Source organism: Mycteria americana, chromosome 1, assembly GCF_035582795.1.
Source record: "Mycteria americana isolate JAX WOST 10 ecotype Jacksonville Zoo and Gardens chromosome 1, USCA_MyAme_1.0, whole genome shotgun sequence".
NCBI classification, from domain to species: Eukaryota; Metazoa; Chordata; class Aves; order Ciconiiformes; family Ciconiidae; genus Mycteria; species Mycteria americana.
The window spans coordinates 220,598,535-220,618,995 of NC_134365.1; the positions used below are offsets into that span (position 1 = coordinate 220,598,535).

The 20,461-nt window shown below is 38.2% G+C and overlaps 1 protein-coding gene across 1 annotated transcript in view; it reads right to left on the reverse strand.

The window, feature by feature from the left end:
• Positions 1–20,461, reverse strand: part of FCHSD2 (FCH and double SH3 domains 2) — a 164,728-nt gene that overhangs the window by 25,026 nt on the left and 119,241 nt on the right. The window contains exons 9-12 of the mRNA XM_075491298.1: positions 19,905–20,027; positions 15,690–15,785; positions 4,462–4,578; positions 2,716–2,820 (exon numbers count right to left, since the gene is read on the reverse strand). Coding sequence (XP_075347413.1) covers positions 2,716–2,820; positions 4,462–4,578; positions 15,690–15,785; positions 19,905–20,027 — 441 coding nt within the window. The remainder of the gene's footprint in view (positions 1–2,715; positions 2,821–4,461; positions 4,579–15,689; positions 15,786–19,904; positions 20,028–20,461) is intronic.

Here is a 20,461-nt window from a genome sequence, read left to right on the forward strand (position 1 = left end):
AATGAATTCCTTGTTTTGCTTTGCTTGTGTGCGCGGCTTTTGCTTTCCCTATTAAACTGTTTTTATCTCAACCCTCAAGTTTTCTTACTTTTGCTCTTCCGATTCTCTCCCCCATCCCACCGAGGGGGAGTGAGCGAGCGGCTGCGTGGTGCTTAGTTGCCGGCTGGGGCTAAACCACGACACCAGCTTAATCAGTTGCACTTAAACATGCAGGAATGCTGCAAATGCTTGGTTTTCACATACTGAAGAGAATTATAATTGCCTTACAAAAGAAAACATTTTTACTCAAAGCTTACAGAGTTTATTCTTCTATGGACCATACATGTGCAAACATCTCTTGTCTAATTAATGGTCCTGAAATTACTTAATAGCGCTCTTAGAGGAGTGGGGACTAGTAAGGGTTGAAGCTAAAAGAAAAGGCCATCCCTAAGTAAAAGTACAAAAAGCTTAATGAATTCACTTACTAGCTTCTCTTAAAAAAATTCTGTACTATACATAACTTATGTGGCAATATATAAAAGTCACAAAGTGGTTTACACACCTACCATTTCAAAACTCAGGGACAACTTCATGTCTTTGAAATACACAGTAGAAAACTTGTATCAAAAGAGAAAGAAGAAAGTCAGTAAAAATCACCTAGTCCCTGAGTCTTCTTAGACTCAAGTACTTGGCATTTTCACCATATTCTGTTGTAAAACAGAACACGTGTTAAATACTAGAAGGATAAGGCATGGTTTAACTACAACACGCCAGCTAGCACTGGAAAACCACAGAAATACATTATTTGTCTGTATTAGCTTTCTACCAAAGACTGTAAAACACATCTCAGAGAAAATTGTTCATGCTCTCTACCTCTTTGGAGTACTGTTTGGTGTTTATAAGGATGCGCATATATGACTCTGCATTTGCTCCTCATTAGATCTGAGAATTGCATGCTATTTTTTTCCCTCTTCATTGCTTTTATGGATCCCCTTCCTGGCCGTGCACTTCTTGCCCAGTATCTTTCCCAATGGAGCTCTATCCATCCATCCCTCTGCTTTTGGAAAAGACTGCTGCCTTCTACAGCACACTATAGGGTTTATTTCTGATCTCGCATCACTTTTTTTTTTTTTTTTTATATAAACCTTCCACTTCTTGGCACTTTCCTTCTGTCCTCAGTTATATTCTGTGGCTGTGGCCAAGGAAACTTGCAATTTTGTCTCCAGCTCTTTTAGCTAATTCTCTCAGAAAAGCCAACCTTCTGCTGGGCAAAAGTCTTCATGTGCTCTTACATCTCTTCTTTGCTGCATCCGCACAGACAGTAACTGGTGTGTTATCCCTGCCTTTGTGCTCTCCGTATCGTTCATACAGGACCATGGCCTAATTTCTACTGCGGAGATCCTTCTTAGCCATTACTATTGCAGCAAATACTTCCAAAGTTCTAACTTCCCAGAATTTAACAAATAAAACTCACTCCTGTCAATTTTTCCCTCCACCACCTCCGCCAAGGAAACACGTTATCTCTTTGCTCAGTTTCCACAGATTTATTGGGTTCTGTTAATTAGGCATTCTTAAGACTTGCAAACACTTAAGTTCCAGACTGATTTCATTTGTACCTTTTATACTATTTTTGTGCGAGAACATTCTCCTCTGCAACTTCTCATCCGGATTTTATTTCTTGCTGCTGCTGCTTTCATCTTTCATTCTCGTGCTCTCTGTCCTTGCATATTTAATCATTAACTATATATACATTCAAGTACTTTGGAGTAGAGTCTGTTTGAAATAGTTTACTTAAATAAAAGGCTACCGCATTTTAAAACACCTTCTGTTAAGAGAGCATATTATGGATTAGTTTTAAAGAGAGGCTAACATTTATCACACCAGTAAGAGGAATAATTTTATTCTGTATTTTCTAACCTCTTGAACTGTAAATCGCATTCCTAATTACACCAGGTACTCTGAATATCCAGCGGTATGAGAAGCTCTTAACTGAAATAATTACATTTGCTCTACAGTTTTAATTAAGCAACCCACTCAGCCGAAAACTAATAGATTAGGTTCCTGTTGCTTGCAAGAGGTTTTTTGAATCACTGGCCATGAAAACAGTTAACTTTTACCAGCCCAACACTGGCAGTCAAGTATGAAGCTAGTTTATCTTCTCATGAGTCTGTCTTAACCCAGAACAGGTCTCTCAAACCTCTGTAACCTTTTCAAAAGTACCTCAGAGTAGAGAGAGATACAAAGATTATTTCAAATGCTTTCCCATCAACATTACAAATTAATATGCATATCAAAAAATACTAGAACAGAAGGCACATCAGCGTGTGGCAGTTACTTCTAGAAGCCAAAAAGCATGAACACAGAGATATGATTACCATTTTCTGGTATTAATTCCTTCAGGCAGAAGGAAACTAGTGAACTTGAGATTGTTTGTTCTCTATTTAAGACAAAGCCCCTAAATACAGATATTCTTGACCTTTGTGCAACAGCAGAAAACACAGCAAGTTTAATCATTCTTCATCAGGAGGTTTTTTTAAAATTATTCTTCTAATCTTGAGTCTTTCATTGAGTTGATTCAGTGATTTGAGAAGTATGAAATCAAGGAAAAAAAAGACATCTTAAAATTCCCTGATTTTTGATACTAAAGCTTACATTTCCACAAACAAAATTAAACAGCTGTAACAGAAATCCTTCTGTGGTAAGAAGCTGAACATGCCAAAATAATTTCCTTCTTACCTCAGCCTTGCGAATACTCTCTCTTGCTTCATCTATTTTCTGCTCCAGTTCTGCTCGGGTTTGCTCAGACATCACAGGCCCATGGCATTCTAGCTCTTCAAGTGTCTGTCAGAAATAAGAAAATACACCACAGATGTAGTAAATGCTAGCAAGCCATTGACATAATAAATATTTATGACAAGTTAGGGAAAGTATTGTTTGATTAGATGCTGGGTTGACCGATGAAAGCCCATTCCAGGAAAAAAGACGATGACCAAGGCAAAACACCATTCAAAAGCACAGTATTTCACATGGAAATTCCACTTAGGGGAAAGTTGCAACATCTTCATGAAAACATGATATGTGGTATGAATCAACTCATCTATATGTTGATATTTCCATATTTAAAACGGATATGTTGCTCCACATTTATGTCAGGTTGAAAAAGAGCATCTTAAACATGGAGTGGGAAGTTGCTGAATCACAGAAGACACTTTGGAGTTTCTTAGTTTCACATACGTGTGTGTTGACTGCATTGGTCCAAATTAAAAATAACAAAAGCATGCGACCGCACAAATCTTCACCAGTTATCTGCAAATCTGTGACCGGTTCAGTGACTATGTATTTTGCATTATATAGCCTTTGAAGAAAAAGCAGAAGGAGCATCAGGTGCTAGGACCAGAATCCAGGATGCTCCTTCCTTCCTCTGAGGAGAGTTTTTCCTATCATACTTTGGTTACAGACTCTCTTAATACCTTCCTCCTGGTGCTACAACTTCTGGGTTTTGCTATAGAGCGACCCAGGTTCACCAGAAGACAGGTAAGATGGTAAACACCTACTTTGGTCTTGCTTCTTGCTTCGTGCATTCCCCTGGGTAGTTTTAGGAGTGGCTCAAATCTCTAAAGACTAAGGTGGAACTAGAAGCCAGGTCCCCCACTTCCTGGGCTGAAGCTCATTGAATACTCTACAATATTACAGATATTGTAGTATAGACACATCGTCTTCAACTGAATTTAATGTAGTCTATGCAAGTTAGGCTTGACCTGAGCATGTGAAACAGATGTTTTTAGGCAGAAGTTAGCTTGGGTCCCAACACTCTCTGCAAACAAGAGCATGAGCACCTTGCCGTAGATGTTTAAGGAACTCAGTGACCCAAGGGATGCATATCTACTGGCTGACTTTATTCTCATTCCTAGGCAGTCTCAGCTGCATTCCAAGATACAGCTACCCGAAGCCTGTTAGGACATCCAAATATAGCCCTAGGTTCTTCTATGTTGAGCCACATATGTAGAAATAAATTTATCAATACACACTTAATTTTGTGTCTTCACATTAGATTTAAGTGCACATTACTCGTGGATTTTCCTAGTGTTGAAAAGACTTTTGAAATCCAAATGAATACATTTTTTTCTACGGGTAATATATACATGATATAGTGGAGATCAGAGGATCCCTGAAACTTTAGATGGAACAAAAGGACACTGTGTCGGATAGAGGTAGGTATGCAAGTTATTTGCAGTAAAGTAGAAGCTGTAACTTCAGATTTATATGGGAATAACAAAACGTACTGACAAACCAAAAGGTTTGAGGAGCTGTTAACCTGCCTGTTTGAGTATACCATGCCAAGAAAGGCTAAGATGAAAATGGCAGGTTGCCTGGAGAGACAACAGGACAAAAATAATTCCTGGGTGCTTGTAGCAGCTCCTTTTTCATGCCGTGGGGAGCTGCAACAAATAAAATCTGTAAATGAAAGTTTTCCTAACCTACCCGTTGACTGTGGATGATGTTTTTGTGCTCACGGGCTACCCGGGTAGCCCATTTCCGAGCCTCCTTGTTGAGGCTGTGCTCTTCAGTCGTTCCAGTTTCTGATTCCAGTTGCCGACTCTGGAATAGAAGACAACAAGAGAATGAGTCATGACATAGACCTGGCACTACCTCTGTAGATATGATGATATTTAGTTACAGGATAACTTTATATTACATTTAGCAGCCTGGGATCTTGTTTCATACAAAACAAGAAAGAGTCAACAAACCCAACTCTCTTCCTTATGAACTTTGTGATGGTACCATGTTGTGGAAAGCCAACTACGAAAGCAAATCAAAGTTCAAAAGAAGTCACGACTCACTGTCTCAGGAAAATCAGCGGGACACTGAATACCAGACACAGTTCTACTGCAATGAAAGACATTCACGATGAATAAAACTGAAATACTGTTTCACCCGTACACTATATCAAAGAGATGAAGAATAACTAGCCAAGTCAGTCACCTAATTTCTAAAATAAACATGCATTATGGGAAGCAAAGACGAAAGGTTAAGCATGATCCAATTGGCCATTTAGGCTCATTCTTCGTAATTTGTGATCAAATTGTACTGCCATCAAGTATCTGACAACAGCACAGCCATTTCTGTCCAAGAAAAAAAAAACTGTCTGCAAAACAGTAACTCAAATTTCAAATCACATTTTTTTATATTGTTTCATCTTATGCCTGCTTTTATTGTCTCACTAAGCAAAAAAAATAATTCCTCCCGCTCAAGAAATGCCAACTAAAGCAAGACGGAGTAGCTCCCTGTTGTCTACAGATTGCACAGAACCCATCTGAAACTCTGAAGACAGACTTCCGAGCATTTAGTTACTGAAATCATTCCCAATCTGTCTATAATTTCCATTACTGCTACAGCAACTACTCTGTGCATTTACATATATATCTCAGTGTTTAGGATGCAAATCAGTCTCTCTCTTTTCACTAAAGTAGGTTTCCTGATATTCCTTCTATATCTGTGGGTATTCTGTACACAATTACTGCACCTATAGTACGTAAGGATAAGTAACTTAATAATGATTAAGTTGGAGAGAGTCCAACACAGGGCTATGAAGATGATGAAGAAGCTGGAGCATTTCTCCTATGACGAGAGGCTGAGAGAGCTGGGACTGTTCAGCCTGAAGAAGAGAAGGCTCAGAGGGATCTCATCAATGTCTATAAATATGTGAAGGGAAGGTGCAAAGAGGACGGAGCCAGGCTCTTCTCAGGGGTGCCCAGTGAAGGGCCAGAGGCACAGGAGGTTCCCTCTGAATATCAGGAAACACTTTTTCCCTGTGAGGGTGACCGAGCACTGGCACACGTTGCCCAGAGAGGTTGTGGAGTCTCCATCCTTGCAGATATTGAAAAGCCACCTGGGCATGACACTGGGCAACCAGCTCTCGACCACATGACCTCCAGAGGTCCCTTCCAACCTCAACCAGTCTGTGATTCTATGATTTTTTTTCCTGAGCCAGTCTCATCTCTCCCTGTCAGTAAAATTAGCTGTGAGAAGACATTATATTTACCCCACCTTCCCAGGGTATGCTCCTGGCACAATAGAACAGATTCTTAGAACATACATTTCAACGGTTTGTCCAATTTCAGTTAATCAATGCTCCGAAGGGGATCCTCAAGAACAACTCCTCTTCCTGGATGACTTGCTGACTCAGGCACATCTCACTGCTGAGACAGTCCCTGCAGTCCAGAGCCACCCTGCATTCCTTGTTATCACAAGTCCTCTTTGGGCTGATATAATCTTGCACAACCTTTGAGACCAACTGAAAAAATCTCCATATGAATTATGACTCAAGAAGAGAGAGTACGCATAGTGCTGCTCAAAACAAACTGAGGTTGTGCATGCACACATGAAAGAAATGACCGTTTCATGAGTTTCTCTCTCTCACTCTCAACTCTATAACAAAAGACAAGGATTTTTCTCCATCGGGTGTGGTTTGAAACTAGAGAAGGTCCCACAAGTATGCAAAAGTTGTTTAGGAAGGAGAAATTCAAGGTTAGCCAGCAGGAAAAGGGTAAGAGTGCAGAAAGACAAGGAATTCTTTTCAGGCTAGGTGAGAAGCCTCCAGCTGATGCAGAAGAAGAGATGGCGTTATCAGGTATTTCAGTAGGCAAAGTGGTACGATTCGTGTCAAGGAAGGAAAATAATTTTAATACCAGCATTTGGTATAGACTGGAGTAAAATCAAGAGATACTGGGGAGCAAACGAAAGTGATTTTGAAAGCAAGATTTTTATGCCTTTAGATTACACTGCCCTCATGGGAGAGGCAATAATACTAACTTATGCTAACATCCTATCAGAGGATTTAACTGAAAATGAGGGAAAAATTGGTTCAGCTTGTTACTTTGTTCAGCTAAGCTCCTTTTCATCAAAATTGAATCTGGCCTTTATTCTTACTCATCTTCTTATTACAAGAGAGCTGGGGGTAGCGGATTCAAGGGGTTGCGAAGGAGATGATTTCCAACAGTAGAGGTAAGTGAGGGAAAGGAAGACAACCCCTACACGTACACACACGCTCCCACCACAGGGCTCTGAAATATATCTAATGCTTTAGGCGACTTCTGGGCCACTTTCTGCCTCTATTTCAAGAAGCTATAACTCAGCCAAGAAGCTTGCAGTGCTTCAACTTGTCCCTACAGAATGCCTTAAGGCACACATTAATAGACATCAAAAGAGTGGCGGAGGGGAGGTAGCAACCTTGTGTTGCTCCCAGTGACCAAAAAAAAAAAAACCCCAAGAGGCTTTTACAATCCAGTGTAAGATGTCAAGATATTTTAGCTCAAAGCCAGAAACAAACATTTCCATGAAGTTCACCCACTGGAGTGGGACAGAGCCACAAAGCCCACGTTAATGGTATTGTCAAAGTAAAAGGAATTGTTAGATGAGGTGTAGAGCAGCCCAGAAGAGGAGGAGGTAAGTTATAAGCACGTGGTTAGCTCTGGCATGAACAGGTAGGAAGGCAAAGCTGCCTACCAAGCAAAGAACAGACAGGTGCAGCTCTCTTCACCCGCCCCCTCAGTTTAAATATTAAGTTGGCTTTTGCCTGCTTTTATCGAGGTGGCTTTATATGATCTTGTTTCTTCATTGCTGCTTGACCTCTTTAATTACCTTGGTTAAGCTACTCCACTAGGTCATTGCAAAATGTAAAGAGGAAAAACACATGGATTTATTTAGGCACATCCGATCCTTAAGATAACATTTGACCTCAGTTTTTTCCTGCTTTATTGGAGTAAGCATTTTTGGATAGCTTCTTCCACAGCTTCCAGCTGGTCTTAACAGCTGCAAATCTGAGCAGAATCGTTTGACATTGCCTCTCCCCTATAAAACATCTCATAACGAATTTTCAGTGTTCCCAGTGGTCTTGCTCCTACCCGGTATCTCATTTTCATTAAGAAAGAAGACAGACTTCTTTTCAGTTGCTTGATAACCTTCTGCATTACCCCAAGTCTGTTTTTGGTTTTTAATCTATTTATCAAAAGCACTTGACCAGAAAAATGAATGCAAACTTTGTGGCTACTCCTAAGGGCATACTAAAAAAGAAATGAATTGTTATTGGATCAGAGTGGTTATATTAGTTATTCATAAAGCAGTATTGTATCCAAGCAGACCTCACCCTTGCTTAAAGGTCTAAAAATAAACAACATAAAAATGGGGTAATAAAAAGAGTTGGGGAGAAACCTAGAGCTGTGGTTTGTGTGGATACCAAAAATATAGGCAAAAGCAGGAGACAAGATCTAGAGGCAAAATTTAGTCTCCTGGGGAAGAAGCTGAAAACAGGGACTCCTAAACTGCACAAGACCAGGGAGAGCGGTGGAAATACACAGTGTGGATACCTGGCTGAGAAGACAGTGCAAGGAGAAAGCTTTCAAACCCATCAGGACCTGGAATGCCTCCTGAATAAATGGAGCCGGTATCACAGGGAGGGACTTCACCTGACCTGTAAAAGACCAAGCTGCTGGCACTTACAAAGGCTGTGAAGAAACTTATAAGCAGAGGAGCAGTAGCAAGCAGACCGGCATGGAAGAGTATATGCTTCAGGAGGACTTCAAGGATGACTTGAGAAGTCTGTATCCTCAGGTAAAGACAGGCTAGAGGGGTATATGAAGCAAGAAATAAAAAACCCACTGCCATTGAAATAGGTATGAAGAAAGGAGCTAAACCAGAGATTTATCTGCTATAGACATAAAAATCAGAAGTGTAGGGAAGAAGGTGGGGGAACTGAAGCGTCTGGTCCTAACCTGATTTACTAAATTAAGCTCTTGCTTAAGTGTTTTCAGGACTGGAATTTGGTGGTGGCAAGACGTCCAATGACTCGATTTAACCTCTTCCAAAAAGGAGGGAAACCAAAACCACTTACCATGGTCAAGGAATGAAGGAAGAGCCAAAAAACCTGAGCTAAACATAGATGGACATTCTGCTGTTCTCTCAGGGTTTGGATTACAGTGAAAGCAGTGTTTAGTGCTAAAAATTCAATCAGTAAACCAACAGAAAGTACTAGATGACTCCAACCAGCTAAAGAGCGTAGAGGCCAGCAATGCTGTTTCTTAAATTAACAAATGCATTTAGTCTGTAGACACATGTCGCTTCTCCATTTTTGTCTGAAATGTTGTTGCAGGTGCAGAACTGCCTTATGACAGGGACAAACACCCAGCTTGCATTCTCTTCTTTACGCAGTTATATCTGGATGCAGATGGCACATGTACAGTTTTAAGAGCAGAAAAGAAGTTGGCTCTCAAGCCTAAAAGCTCCTTATTTTTGTAGCTGAAGACTAAAAAAGTTCACTCCAACAAAGGAAAAAAGTAGTAAACATTTACTGCACGCAAATCGCCAACACAAAACACACCTAAAAATCACAGCCATTTCTTTTAAAGAGGTGAAAATAAGAGGTTACCATGCCAATGTCGAAAAGCAAGCTCAACTTTATGATCGACACTTCTGGGGAGGAGGAAGGGGTATGTATGATATTTTTCACACAACTGATAGCTCAACACAGCAGTTCTAAGAAAATCGTGAGTCAAGTTTGGTGCTCATTTTAGTCTATTATTGTAGAACTAATTTAATTTTAGTTTAGCCAAGAGTGAGCTAGGACTGACTTGCATTTCAGTAAATTTTTAGCGTGATAAACAGGACACCCCCATCTTTAAAAATAAAGATTATTCACATACAGGGGTTTTTTTCCACTCAGGAGAATAAAAAAGGACCTACATCCACTATTAACAGGTTACATAAACCTCTGTACATATGGTATGATAAAGCATAAAACAAACCAACTGACTATCGCTGCTTTATATAAGCATATTCTGCTTTTTAATCTAATAAATTAACATCTCTTCTTGCAGTGGCAAGTGCTGGGGGGTGCAGAAGGATAAGGAACATCCTATCAGGCAGGGAGTAAAGAAAATAATTACATTTAAACTCATCAGGAGAAAGATGGTTCTGGGATATCTGAACAGAGAAAGAGGATCTGGGACTTTTTGACATCATCTGGGCTGAAAAATAGTCCTACCATGACCGCATGTTTTTTTACTAAAGAAATTTTCTATAGCAAAATATTTAAATCCCAACAAATACTGAAGCTATTGTCTGACATCTGGTGTAACTGAAACTCTCCTTACTAAAAGTACCCATGAAAGGAACAGTTGTACAGCCATATGTATGGAATAATTTATCCAGGTGGTTTTTAGGGGGTTTTTAGCTTTAAATTCTGGTTCAATCATTATTTTGGAGGCTCACAACTAACCTACAAATGACCATTAGCTAGAAATCTCCTCTGAAACATACTGTGCACACAGATTGTTGCAGCAGCTGATGCCAAACACGTTAGGATAGGGGTAGTGTAAAGGTTGTAGCTCTATTTTTTTCCCATCTCTGGGTTTGTTTTTTTGGTTGTTTTTTTGGAAAGACTAGAATCTTAAAAGCACTGGTTTTTGTTAGATGGCAGTGATTAATACAGCTTTGTTGTTCCTAGTGTCTGATGTTTTTGCATTAAGCACTTTTGTTATACAGCAGAGATTAAAAGCCACAAATATTTTTTTTTTTAATTTTAATCTTACTTATCTTTAAAAGTTTTTAATCTTCTCACTGAAATTAATTTTGAAATTAGAGTGAAGTCTATTTTCATTAGTGTACTTCCATTCTCACCCTCATAATTATTCTTATTTGCCTCAGCTATCACAGCAGCTGCATTCACATCCAACTTTTTCAAAAATCTATAGTGCATTCTATTATAACTAGAACTATAGAAAAATTGCTCTCATTAGGTAACCAAAGGAAAAAAAAAGAGTACCTTTTGAATCAGCTTTGACACAGAGAAATTAATTTCATAGATATTTTCAATGCAATATAAACAAAGATCTATTTCTTAAGTGGCCACTTCTTTCAAGTATTACTTCTGCTCTCTAGTCTTCACTGTTAGAAATTATTCAGAGCTTTGTTTAAACCGTGTTTCCTGACTGTAAAAAAAGAATGCTAACAGCATGCTCTCTAAATTAAAATCAAATCAATTAGGTAGTGAGCCAATTGCAGCTCATTATACTTACAGTAATCAGAAACGATGTTAAAATTCAACCCAAGATAAGAGAGCCAGTAACTCTAGGGTGTGGACTTTCCCTTTTCTTCAAATTAAATTTTCAATATCAACCTCATCTATGAGTATTATATCTCAGACCTTATTTTAACCACGACAGAGGTGGGGGGAATTAAGTAAAATCGGTTTTAGTCACGTTGGCCACACAAGACATGTCAAGTTATACAGGGAATTTGCCAGGCTCCTGCTTGCATCTGCGGAATGTTTCCTTCTCTGAAGGGCTGTATTTCTCCTCAGCAATAATTCCTAATACTTTATACTTTGATAAAATTCAATCATAACTTTTTTGGGTGTATTGAGCTTCAAAAAAGTTAGAGTTAAAAACAATCACTTTGTTCTGGTATTGAAGACTACTCTAAATACAGAAAAAGTAGTGCATTCTCTGGACTTGTTAGTTCAGGCTTACTCACACGAGGGATTATTTTTTACTAGCAGTTTATATTTCATGAACTTCTTTGTATTTAAATATTTGTATCAAACATCCAATATTTATATTCAATAATTATAAAAACAGATTATAACGTTATTTAGAAAGCGAAGGAATTTTAAAATACTTAACGCTATTTAATACTAAGTAAGTTTTACATCCATTTTAAATATTTAAATAAATTCAACAGTAAATGCTGAAATGTGGAAATACCTCTGCCTCTGTATGCATGCACACAATCCCGCTAAAAGCCTGATAAAGACCGAGTCCTCGTTCCCCCCTATACAGTAATTTCTATCTACTTTCAAACCCCTGAGCACTTGCAGAGCTGAGAAAACATGCCTTGCCACAAGCAAGAATGATGTCCTTTTGTAAGTATATCACTTATATTATATAGCTTATATCACTTATATTACATAGCTTAATACAAGCTGCTCAGAAATTCAAGATATTCTTCTGCGTATGACAGTGAGGTGAAATTCAACCTTATTCTCACAATCTATCCATGAAACTTGGACATCCAAGTAACGAGGGGTGAAACTCCAAAACTTTCCACCGGTCTTACTGAGATGATGTTTTTCTGCAAATTACAGTGAGAAAAATGTATTTTTTTTTTCATGTCCATAAGCTGGCATACAAATAAGATTTGGCTACTTTTTTTACTTGCATGCTCAAAGAAAACGACAGCATCAGTAATGTACAGGGGAAACTATAGTCACGGGCAACACGTAGATAAAAAACAGGAAAAAGACCTTGAAAGTTTAGTGTCAGCTTTTTGTTGCCATTATCCTCCCGCACCATGGACATGGTTTTTGTTGTCTGGCTCATTTTCTCACATGATAACATGCGGTACAAGGAAAAAGAATCTTTTCCAAACAGGAAACAGAGAAAAGCTGGCTAATTTCCTTTATATTTTGCCCTGTTCTTATGGCTAGGGCTTATCTGTGAAGCACGGGGACGGTATCGTTTTCAACGCAATAGATTTCTGCGGACTTAATAAATATCACTTGCCTCGTGGGAGGATGTTTGATGATTAAACCGTCACTACATTGAATATAGCAGCAGCCTCCGTGTAAGGTCAGCATGTGCTGACTGTTTTTTCTTGTGAGGCTAAAGGTATTTCAAAAGACCCTTTTATTTTTTCCATCTTGCTGTTCGTAAAGGCCCAATCCATTTTGTGAATTCATTTATCGAAAGGATTAAAGCTGGTTGGGAATTTATCAATGATTTCTTACTGAATACTTTTAAAACAAACCATTTCCTTAGAGGAAAATGGTTTATTTTAAAAAATTTTTAAAACTTCCTTTTTTTAAAAAATTAATTTATGTCAGTCGAAATTAACTGAGACACTGAAACAATCTAAATAATTTAGTAACGTGAACAAATGTATAAAGTTAAGCTCAAAATGATTTTTTTAGATAATGGAAATTAGTTGATTAATGTAAACTATTTTGTAGTGGGCTTCTCTCTGTGGACGCTCAAGAGTCTACATTCCAGCCAGTGTTAGTGTGACGTTGGGGAAACAAAAATCCTGAAAATTGATGGAAAACCATTTCATACCTACCTTTTCTCAGGAATAGTCTCTTTTGGAGGCTCTGACTGTGCACCTTGAGAGTATTTTGAAAGTAAATTGAGCTGTGGGTTTTGTACCTGACTCAAGGCTTGCATGGCAATCCATTCTAAGTTATTCTTTGGCAACAGCTCTCCCCTCATAAAACAAAATTTTGAGATGGACCATGAAAAGCTAGAATTTATAAAAGCATTCAGAGCTTTTCCTATAGCTGAGTTCCACATCCATATAGGTTTATAACATTCTTCTTCCCTACAATATTTACAATTTCATTCCAGTAATATTTAAATGCTCCAAACTTTGACCCCAGTCACAGTGTATCAGGTATTTAGTCTGAAGAGAGGCCATAATTTGTTCTTGGAAAAGGTTAATATTAAACATTTGATTAGATGTATTACGCAACGTATATTTCTTTCAATGTTAGTCTTTGGTGTGAAAATTATCATGCATAACCCACAAAAACTAAAAGCCAACTGATAATCTCTGCAGATCATCTACAAAGAGAATAGGTGGCAAAAGAATGCTTGATAATTGTTCTTCAATTAAATGTTGTTCGATTAATTAGAAAACATACAATTTCTAACAAATTCAAAAGCCTGAGCAAAAAGCCCTCATTCTCTTGTACTTATTGATTAAAAATGGTGACTGTGTAACCTGCAGTTGCCCAGGTAGGACCCTGGTAGCTGAGCATAATTCTATGGATCATGAAGAAGCCTGCATAACTCATTTATTTTCGTGAAAACAGGTTACAGCATAAGCAGCTAGAAGCTCAGAAAATGCAGTGCAATGAAGAAACGCAGTAATTCTACAGCCCGAGTGAGTTAGCCAAGTAAAGAAGTCACTGCATCTGAGGTACTGCGACAGCTTTAGACACGAACGCCCCATTCGTTGCCTTTTAAAAAGCTCCTGAAGTTAAGCAGTACAAGCAGCGCACGTGTACGCTGTCAGACCACACGAGTGCCACGTCAAAGAATCATGTAATTTTTAATGTTGAAGGGTTTAATAAGAGTGAATTACAGTTCTGTTTTACATGAGGATAGCCCTCTGGAAAAAGAACAAAATTAAATTAGTAATGGGACTGCATTTCATCAGTGCATACTAATAGCCTCCAGTTGTTATACAAGCTTCTCCATTCACATTAGAGAAGTAACCAATTATACACATCACTATCTTGAGCCGTGAAATTTTAAGTCATGCCCCCAAAAGATTAGAATATCAGTTACAAATGTTGCACAAATGCAAAAGATAAGTGTGACGCTGATCCCCACAAATAACACAGTTAAATTGGTTTTCCTTCTTTAACTTAAATCTCATGGTGGAAAAAGCCTTTTTTTTTTTTTTTTTTTTTTCATTTTATGCATATATATATTTATGCATTTATAGTATGCATTCTGTTGCCACCTCTACACGAGTGTAAATTCAGCATCCCGAGCCACATGCATATCGATAACGACACAAACGCCAAAGGCTGATCATAAATACTACCATATACCTCTGCTATAGTCATTCTCATAGCACTGACAGGTGAGGGCTCAATATCCACGAGCTGAACTGCATTAAAACTCTAGATGCAGAGATTGCACAAGGATGAAAACACACAGCAGCAAAGGTTAGAAAGGCAAGGCAAAGACAGTTAGAAAGATTCTGCTCATTCTATTAAGAACAACCAAAAACTTAATGTAAATAACTGACCCCATACAAAGGAGCTGGAAAAAAAATCAAAATCCCAGGTTGTTAAAATGGAAAGACAAAGGAAACTGTGTTCTAGATGTTAGTATGTCTGGAAAAATCACTCTTACGTATGTATTAACAGGGTTCTTGAATTTAGTCACCTGAACTGGAGATCAAGATATTTCTGTCCAAGTCAGTTTACTAATGAATTAAAGTAATAAAAAGCTGCAGAAGGTTAACTTTTTTAAAGATCTAGACTTATTTGAAACTGTTATTTCTTAAAATAATGTTAGTACTGTCGGTGGGACATCAACAATCCACTTTTATTAAAGTGCTCTTTGGAAATGTATTTACGTACTATGATTTATGCCATTTCAATGTCATTAATGATTGCTTTGGAAGCAACATATGCACCAAAATAATATTTTCCAAGATTATTTTGGAATGCAATGTTTTAACAGTATTGTCTTTAAATCAATAACTTCTTATATGTATCCGTAGGTATTCCTTGAGTAATTTAGAGGTATACGGACACTTTATTTGGCATAGCATCACACATGTTGTAACCCAGTATTAGTGAATGTTATAAGAACCTCACCAGCACAATAAAAACCTAACAAAATGTAGTAAGAATTATTCTGAAAGCAGAGAAACACAGGACTGCTAGTCAGAGTCTGGAAATAAAAAAGATTCAGCTCTTCTGTGGATGACGTTGAGCCTGTTTGATGCTTTTGTTATGATTACCTCCGAACTGCAAGCAGAGCTGGTGGAATCAGGCCACTTTCCCTTTCTTTTCCAAAAATATAGCATGAGGTTAAACCAGACTGGGATACCAGTGAGCACTATTCTCTTACCCATTTATAACAACATTCTTAAAAATAGAGCAAGAACAAATAAATCAAGGAATTCAGCAGGGTTCTTACAGTGTCACTGTCACTTGGCTGGAACTGGAAAGGCTGCGGTTTGTGAAACACAGAGTTCTCCTGTAAAAACAGCTGTAGATTGTAATCCCGCACCACCTGAAAAACAACAAGTGCCATTTCGACCGGTTATTTTGTATACTTAAAACATGCTGTACAGTAAAATCAGTACACTGTCTCAAACAAGAGCAAATCTGCAGCAGAACCTGGAATGCAACCAAAGGAAATACAAGCCCTGATTCTGGGCAGTACTACCCACCGTTATTCCAAAATGACTGGCAGGACACGTGCTGAACAAGAGAGACCTACAAAATGCCTGCCATTAACCAACGAGAAATGCCACAAAGGTAAAACGAGGGGAAAAAAGTCAACTATCAAGTACACGGTATGTGGTGTCACTACCATCAATATTTTTCTCTCCTCTTGTGGATAATTTCTTGTACACAGTTCTTTCTTAAGCTGAAATGTCTTATTTTTACACAAATTATTAGTTGCAGGAGCTGAAGAGACTATTGGGAATAATGCATACAAAATCAGTTGCAAAATTCATCTCTCTATATTAGATTGCTTTCAGAGAAAACTCTCATAGCTTGCATTTTGTTAAGGGAAAACTACTTCAGCTACTAAATTCGTTTAATGATACATTTCAGATAGCATGACACGTAGCCCTAAACAAATCTCTTATGTCACAATTTACACATATTTATAAAGAAAAACTCAGTGATTGCAATATGAAAAAAATAGTATCACTGGCTGAAGAACTCTAGAGAGTATTCTCTGCTACAATTGATGAAAATGCATAAATAGCAGCATGAAGTTATAAAAATCTACTACCAAACTGAGGGTTTAAACGTACAGCAGTGTATAATAAAGATGGTATTCATCCAGAAATAGCAGCAGCATTGTGTATGACCGAGAATTCTGATTACACTGTATGTACAATGGTAAATACAACATGTTCTCTAATGCGTCAAAATGTTGATGCTTGTGTTACCGAAATACTAAACTGTAAAAATTAATCTTCAGTTAAAGAAAGTAAAGAGTCCTCCAGGGCCAATAATGCTCTCATTTAAAACAGTAAAGTACATAATTACTGCACCAATTTGAGCAGTTGAACATAAACACATTCAAATGCGTAGAAAACATACAGAGAAGGCATACAAGGAGTCTGTATTAGGAATTGCCATAAATAGAAATTTGGAAAATACTAAAGGAGGAATCATCTGCAGCTTCAGCTGATGCTCAGCACTGACCACGGCATCGAGATCGCTTACATTAAACAGCTCCAGCCTTCACATAGTCCTTTAGCTCCATGCGAGCACTGACCGTAGCACACAACTCTGTGCCGTGTCAAATATTCGAAACTATTTTAAACCAACTTCAATTAGAAAAACCCCCGAAGTGTAGTTACCGAGGACATGAAAACCTAGACAGTTATTTTAACGCAATCAGCTTTCACTGTAGACCTCTAACTCAAAAGCAACTCAGTTCTTCAAAGAAGAAAAAACATCTTTACGACAGCACTCGTAAGAAATTTTCCCTCAAAGCAACAATATTTGGTTATGAATGAGAACAACCGTTATCATAACGTGAGACTCGGGAGGGTGTGCAAGTCCAGCAAATTAATACCCTGCAGCATTCTGCACAACATATTTGACAATTGTTAAAAAGAAAATAAAAAGACTCCTAAGCAACAGAGTATTCTCAGGATTAAACAGCAACTTTTCCAAATGGATTTCCTGTTATTCAGAAATTAAGTCAACGTTCTCACGCAGTTTCTTTATGAAGTCAATGTCAATTGACATGTTAAAATAGACTTGAAATCAAACGTTAAATATATACCATATGCAGAAAGAAGGCATAGTCAGAGACGTGCATAAATGAAATTATTTGCCCCAGGTTGGTGAAGCTTCTAACTAGAAACATCACAGAAATGTTATTCGAAACAGCAAATGGAATTTCAGAAAATGTTCCAAAGAAAATCAGATTTTTTCCAAAAGAGAAGTGCAAGAAGTGCAAGTCTTGAATAAGACTGTTCAAGTGAAAAGGCAGTTAAACTGCATTTTCATACGCTCAGTGTCAGAGGGTAATATCTCCTGAACGTGCCAGAGGAATGACATGGGTCACCCCAACCTAGCAGTAATAAAACCTCCAAAGCCGCAACAAACGGTGTTACGATAAACTGCGAAAAACCTTCATTTTATACAGAAAACTTGTTTTTGAGATGTTTCCCTCAATCTGCACTAGCATGAGGTGACTGACAGTCTCCTGAGCAGCTGACTACAGCGCAGCCCTGCCCATCCGAAGCAGCCACCTCTGGCTCTCCGACATTCAAGAGGTAAGCAGGCACTTCTGGGAAGCAACTTGTCTCGTCCTAAGGCAAATATAATTTAATTCCATCCTGTAAACAGAAATATAGTTCAGATGGAAAAAAGAAAGCATTTCTACCAATGATCTAAAGTATCTTTTTAAACGTAGCTTGGCAAGCTTGTGATCTTGTACTTAAAACTAACAAAGAACAGGTGAAGTATTAAAAAACCAAAATAATTATTTAAATCTTTGCTTTGATAGCAAGCTGGTTTTTATTCCAAATTACTAAATTGCTAACAAATTTGGTACGTGTTTAACACTCAAGCTACTTTTGAAACACACGCATAGCTCTTGATATAGAGTTTCTGCTCCGGATTCACCTCTCCTTTTTGAGCGGATTCCTGCAACGTGGACCTCCAGGAAATGCTTAAAGTTCCAAAGAAAGGGTGAGCAAAGCCTACGTCCATGGAATAAGCCACCAATTAATGTGTTTAGTATTTCTGAGCACGACACACGTTTTCAGTAGTAATGTAATACAAATTTTTCTTCCCTGCATTCTTGAACTGCAAGAAAATTGGTGCTGATGAGCTATAAACCAGTTGTAAAAATCCTGTTCAGACCTGACAGCTGTATTTACATTTTTGTTCGCTCTCCAGGCATTGTACTGACTTAGTAAAGCAGAAACAGAACTATTTTCCTCAAACATGCGGCATGACGTTACTGTATAAAATAAACCAGACCTGCAGGCTTCTGGCCACACAGAGGCTTGCTAACACAAGCTATCACAAGCTCGGCGCACACAAATATACGATGAAGGTATTCCTACGCAAATGAGCTGTTTGGAAATGACAGTTTAGTTAGATGAAAGTCCCAGACAGGCAACACTCCAAATATTCTGATCACAAAGCCCGGAATACAATACTGAGAAATTAATTATGAATACATAGACATTATATATAAACATATTTAGTTAAAAGATTCAAACCCGGCATTTTTGGGGAAGATATTTAAAGCTGACCTGAATGAAATACACCAAGGTAAATTATTGAAAGTGCTTTTCCAATAGAAGATAAAACGGTATTTTCATTATCTTTACAGTTGCTGCCAAGTAAATTCAAAGGCAAGCTAGCGCAAAGCCAATTTTTAATCCACTCACTTTATATCCAATAAGGTGCGAGTCAGCATGCTTGCAGGTGAGTAAGAAACGTGTTAAATATGTTGTTTCTACATAAGTCCCTGCACTAATGAGCTCTGTTTCTGTGTGGGTGGTTAAGGTATATGTATAAAGGAATATTATGGCTGCACCAAAGCAGCTCGTTTGAGCTCAATGGCAATTATTTTGGTTTTTAGCCCAGCAGATGAATTATTGAAGCATCAAAATTATCCTGGAAGCGATCACGTATTTTTGATTCTGGTTGCTCGACAGAGGAAACAAACCACGTCTCTGACAAGACTCTAATCTGTTTTCTGTATTTGCCATTCTTAATTCAAAGGAGTAATATTTTGATTTTTAAGTTGACAGTCAATTATTAAGAAATGATCCAAACAGTTTCACAGGGCTTTACTGTGATGGATGACTAATGCGGTTCCAGATTACCCAGTGCAGAACTCAGCTGCAATTTCTCTTTCCAAGCACGCAGAGTGAGTATAACTGCACAGCTCTTGATTCTGTTCTCTAAAGGTCTTGCACTGTGTAAATGCACTCATGAGAATGCAATCTGGGTGGCAACATTCTCCCCAGTTCTCCCCAAGAAAACTGTCCAGTTTCTTTTAACTTAATACCACTCAGGAGTAACCAAAAATAATAACCATTCAGTTTTGTCGTTATTTTGGAAGCAAATCTTAAGCCTGGGAACTTATATATGCTGTAAGTATTCAGTTACAAAGGATCATTCAGTAAAAACTTACCCTGCTGGAAGTCTCCAGTAAAAACTGGAATGTGTTTTGTACAGCTTGGCATGTCTCTAGTTCAGTCCTGCTGAATGCCATTAAATAATCCTTAAGGTGATCATATACATTTCCATCAAGAGCCTGTATGAGGGAAAGAATTTGAGAAAATTAAGGAAGAAATTAAGAAAAGCAATGTGTACTTTTGTATATGATTCATGAATATCCATGTTTAGATTTGTAAGCTGCTCATATAATTTAACACATATTCACCTATAATTATTAGCCTGGATAGTGACAGGTGGACATCTTTCATTTTTGACGCGGAGGAATGACAGTGCTTTATTTCCATTAGATGGCACCACAGAGCACCGTACCCAGACCACGTTTTATTAGATGATTTCCATCCAGTTGTGTAACACGGCCATAGCAGAAGAGTGAGGTCAGGTTTGGGTAAGCGAATACGCTCAGGGAGATGTCATTCATGTCAAGAAAGGGACCCAGTAACTGCAAGGATATGGGGCTTCTACCAGCCAGAGCACTCTTACGTCACTGTACCGCGCTCCAAATGACATTAC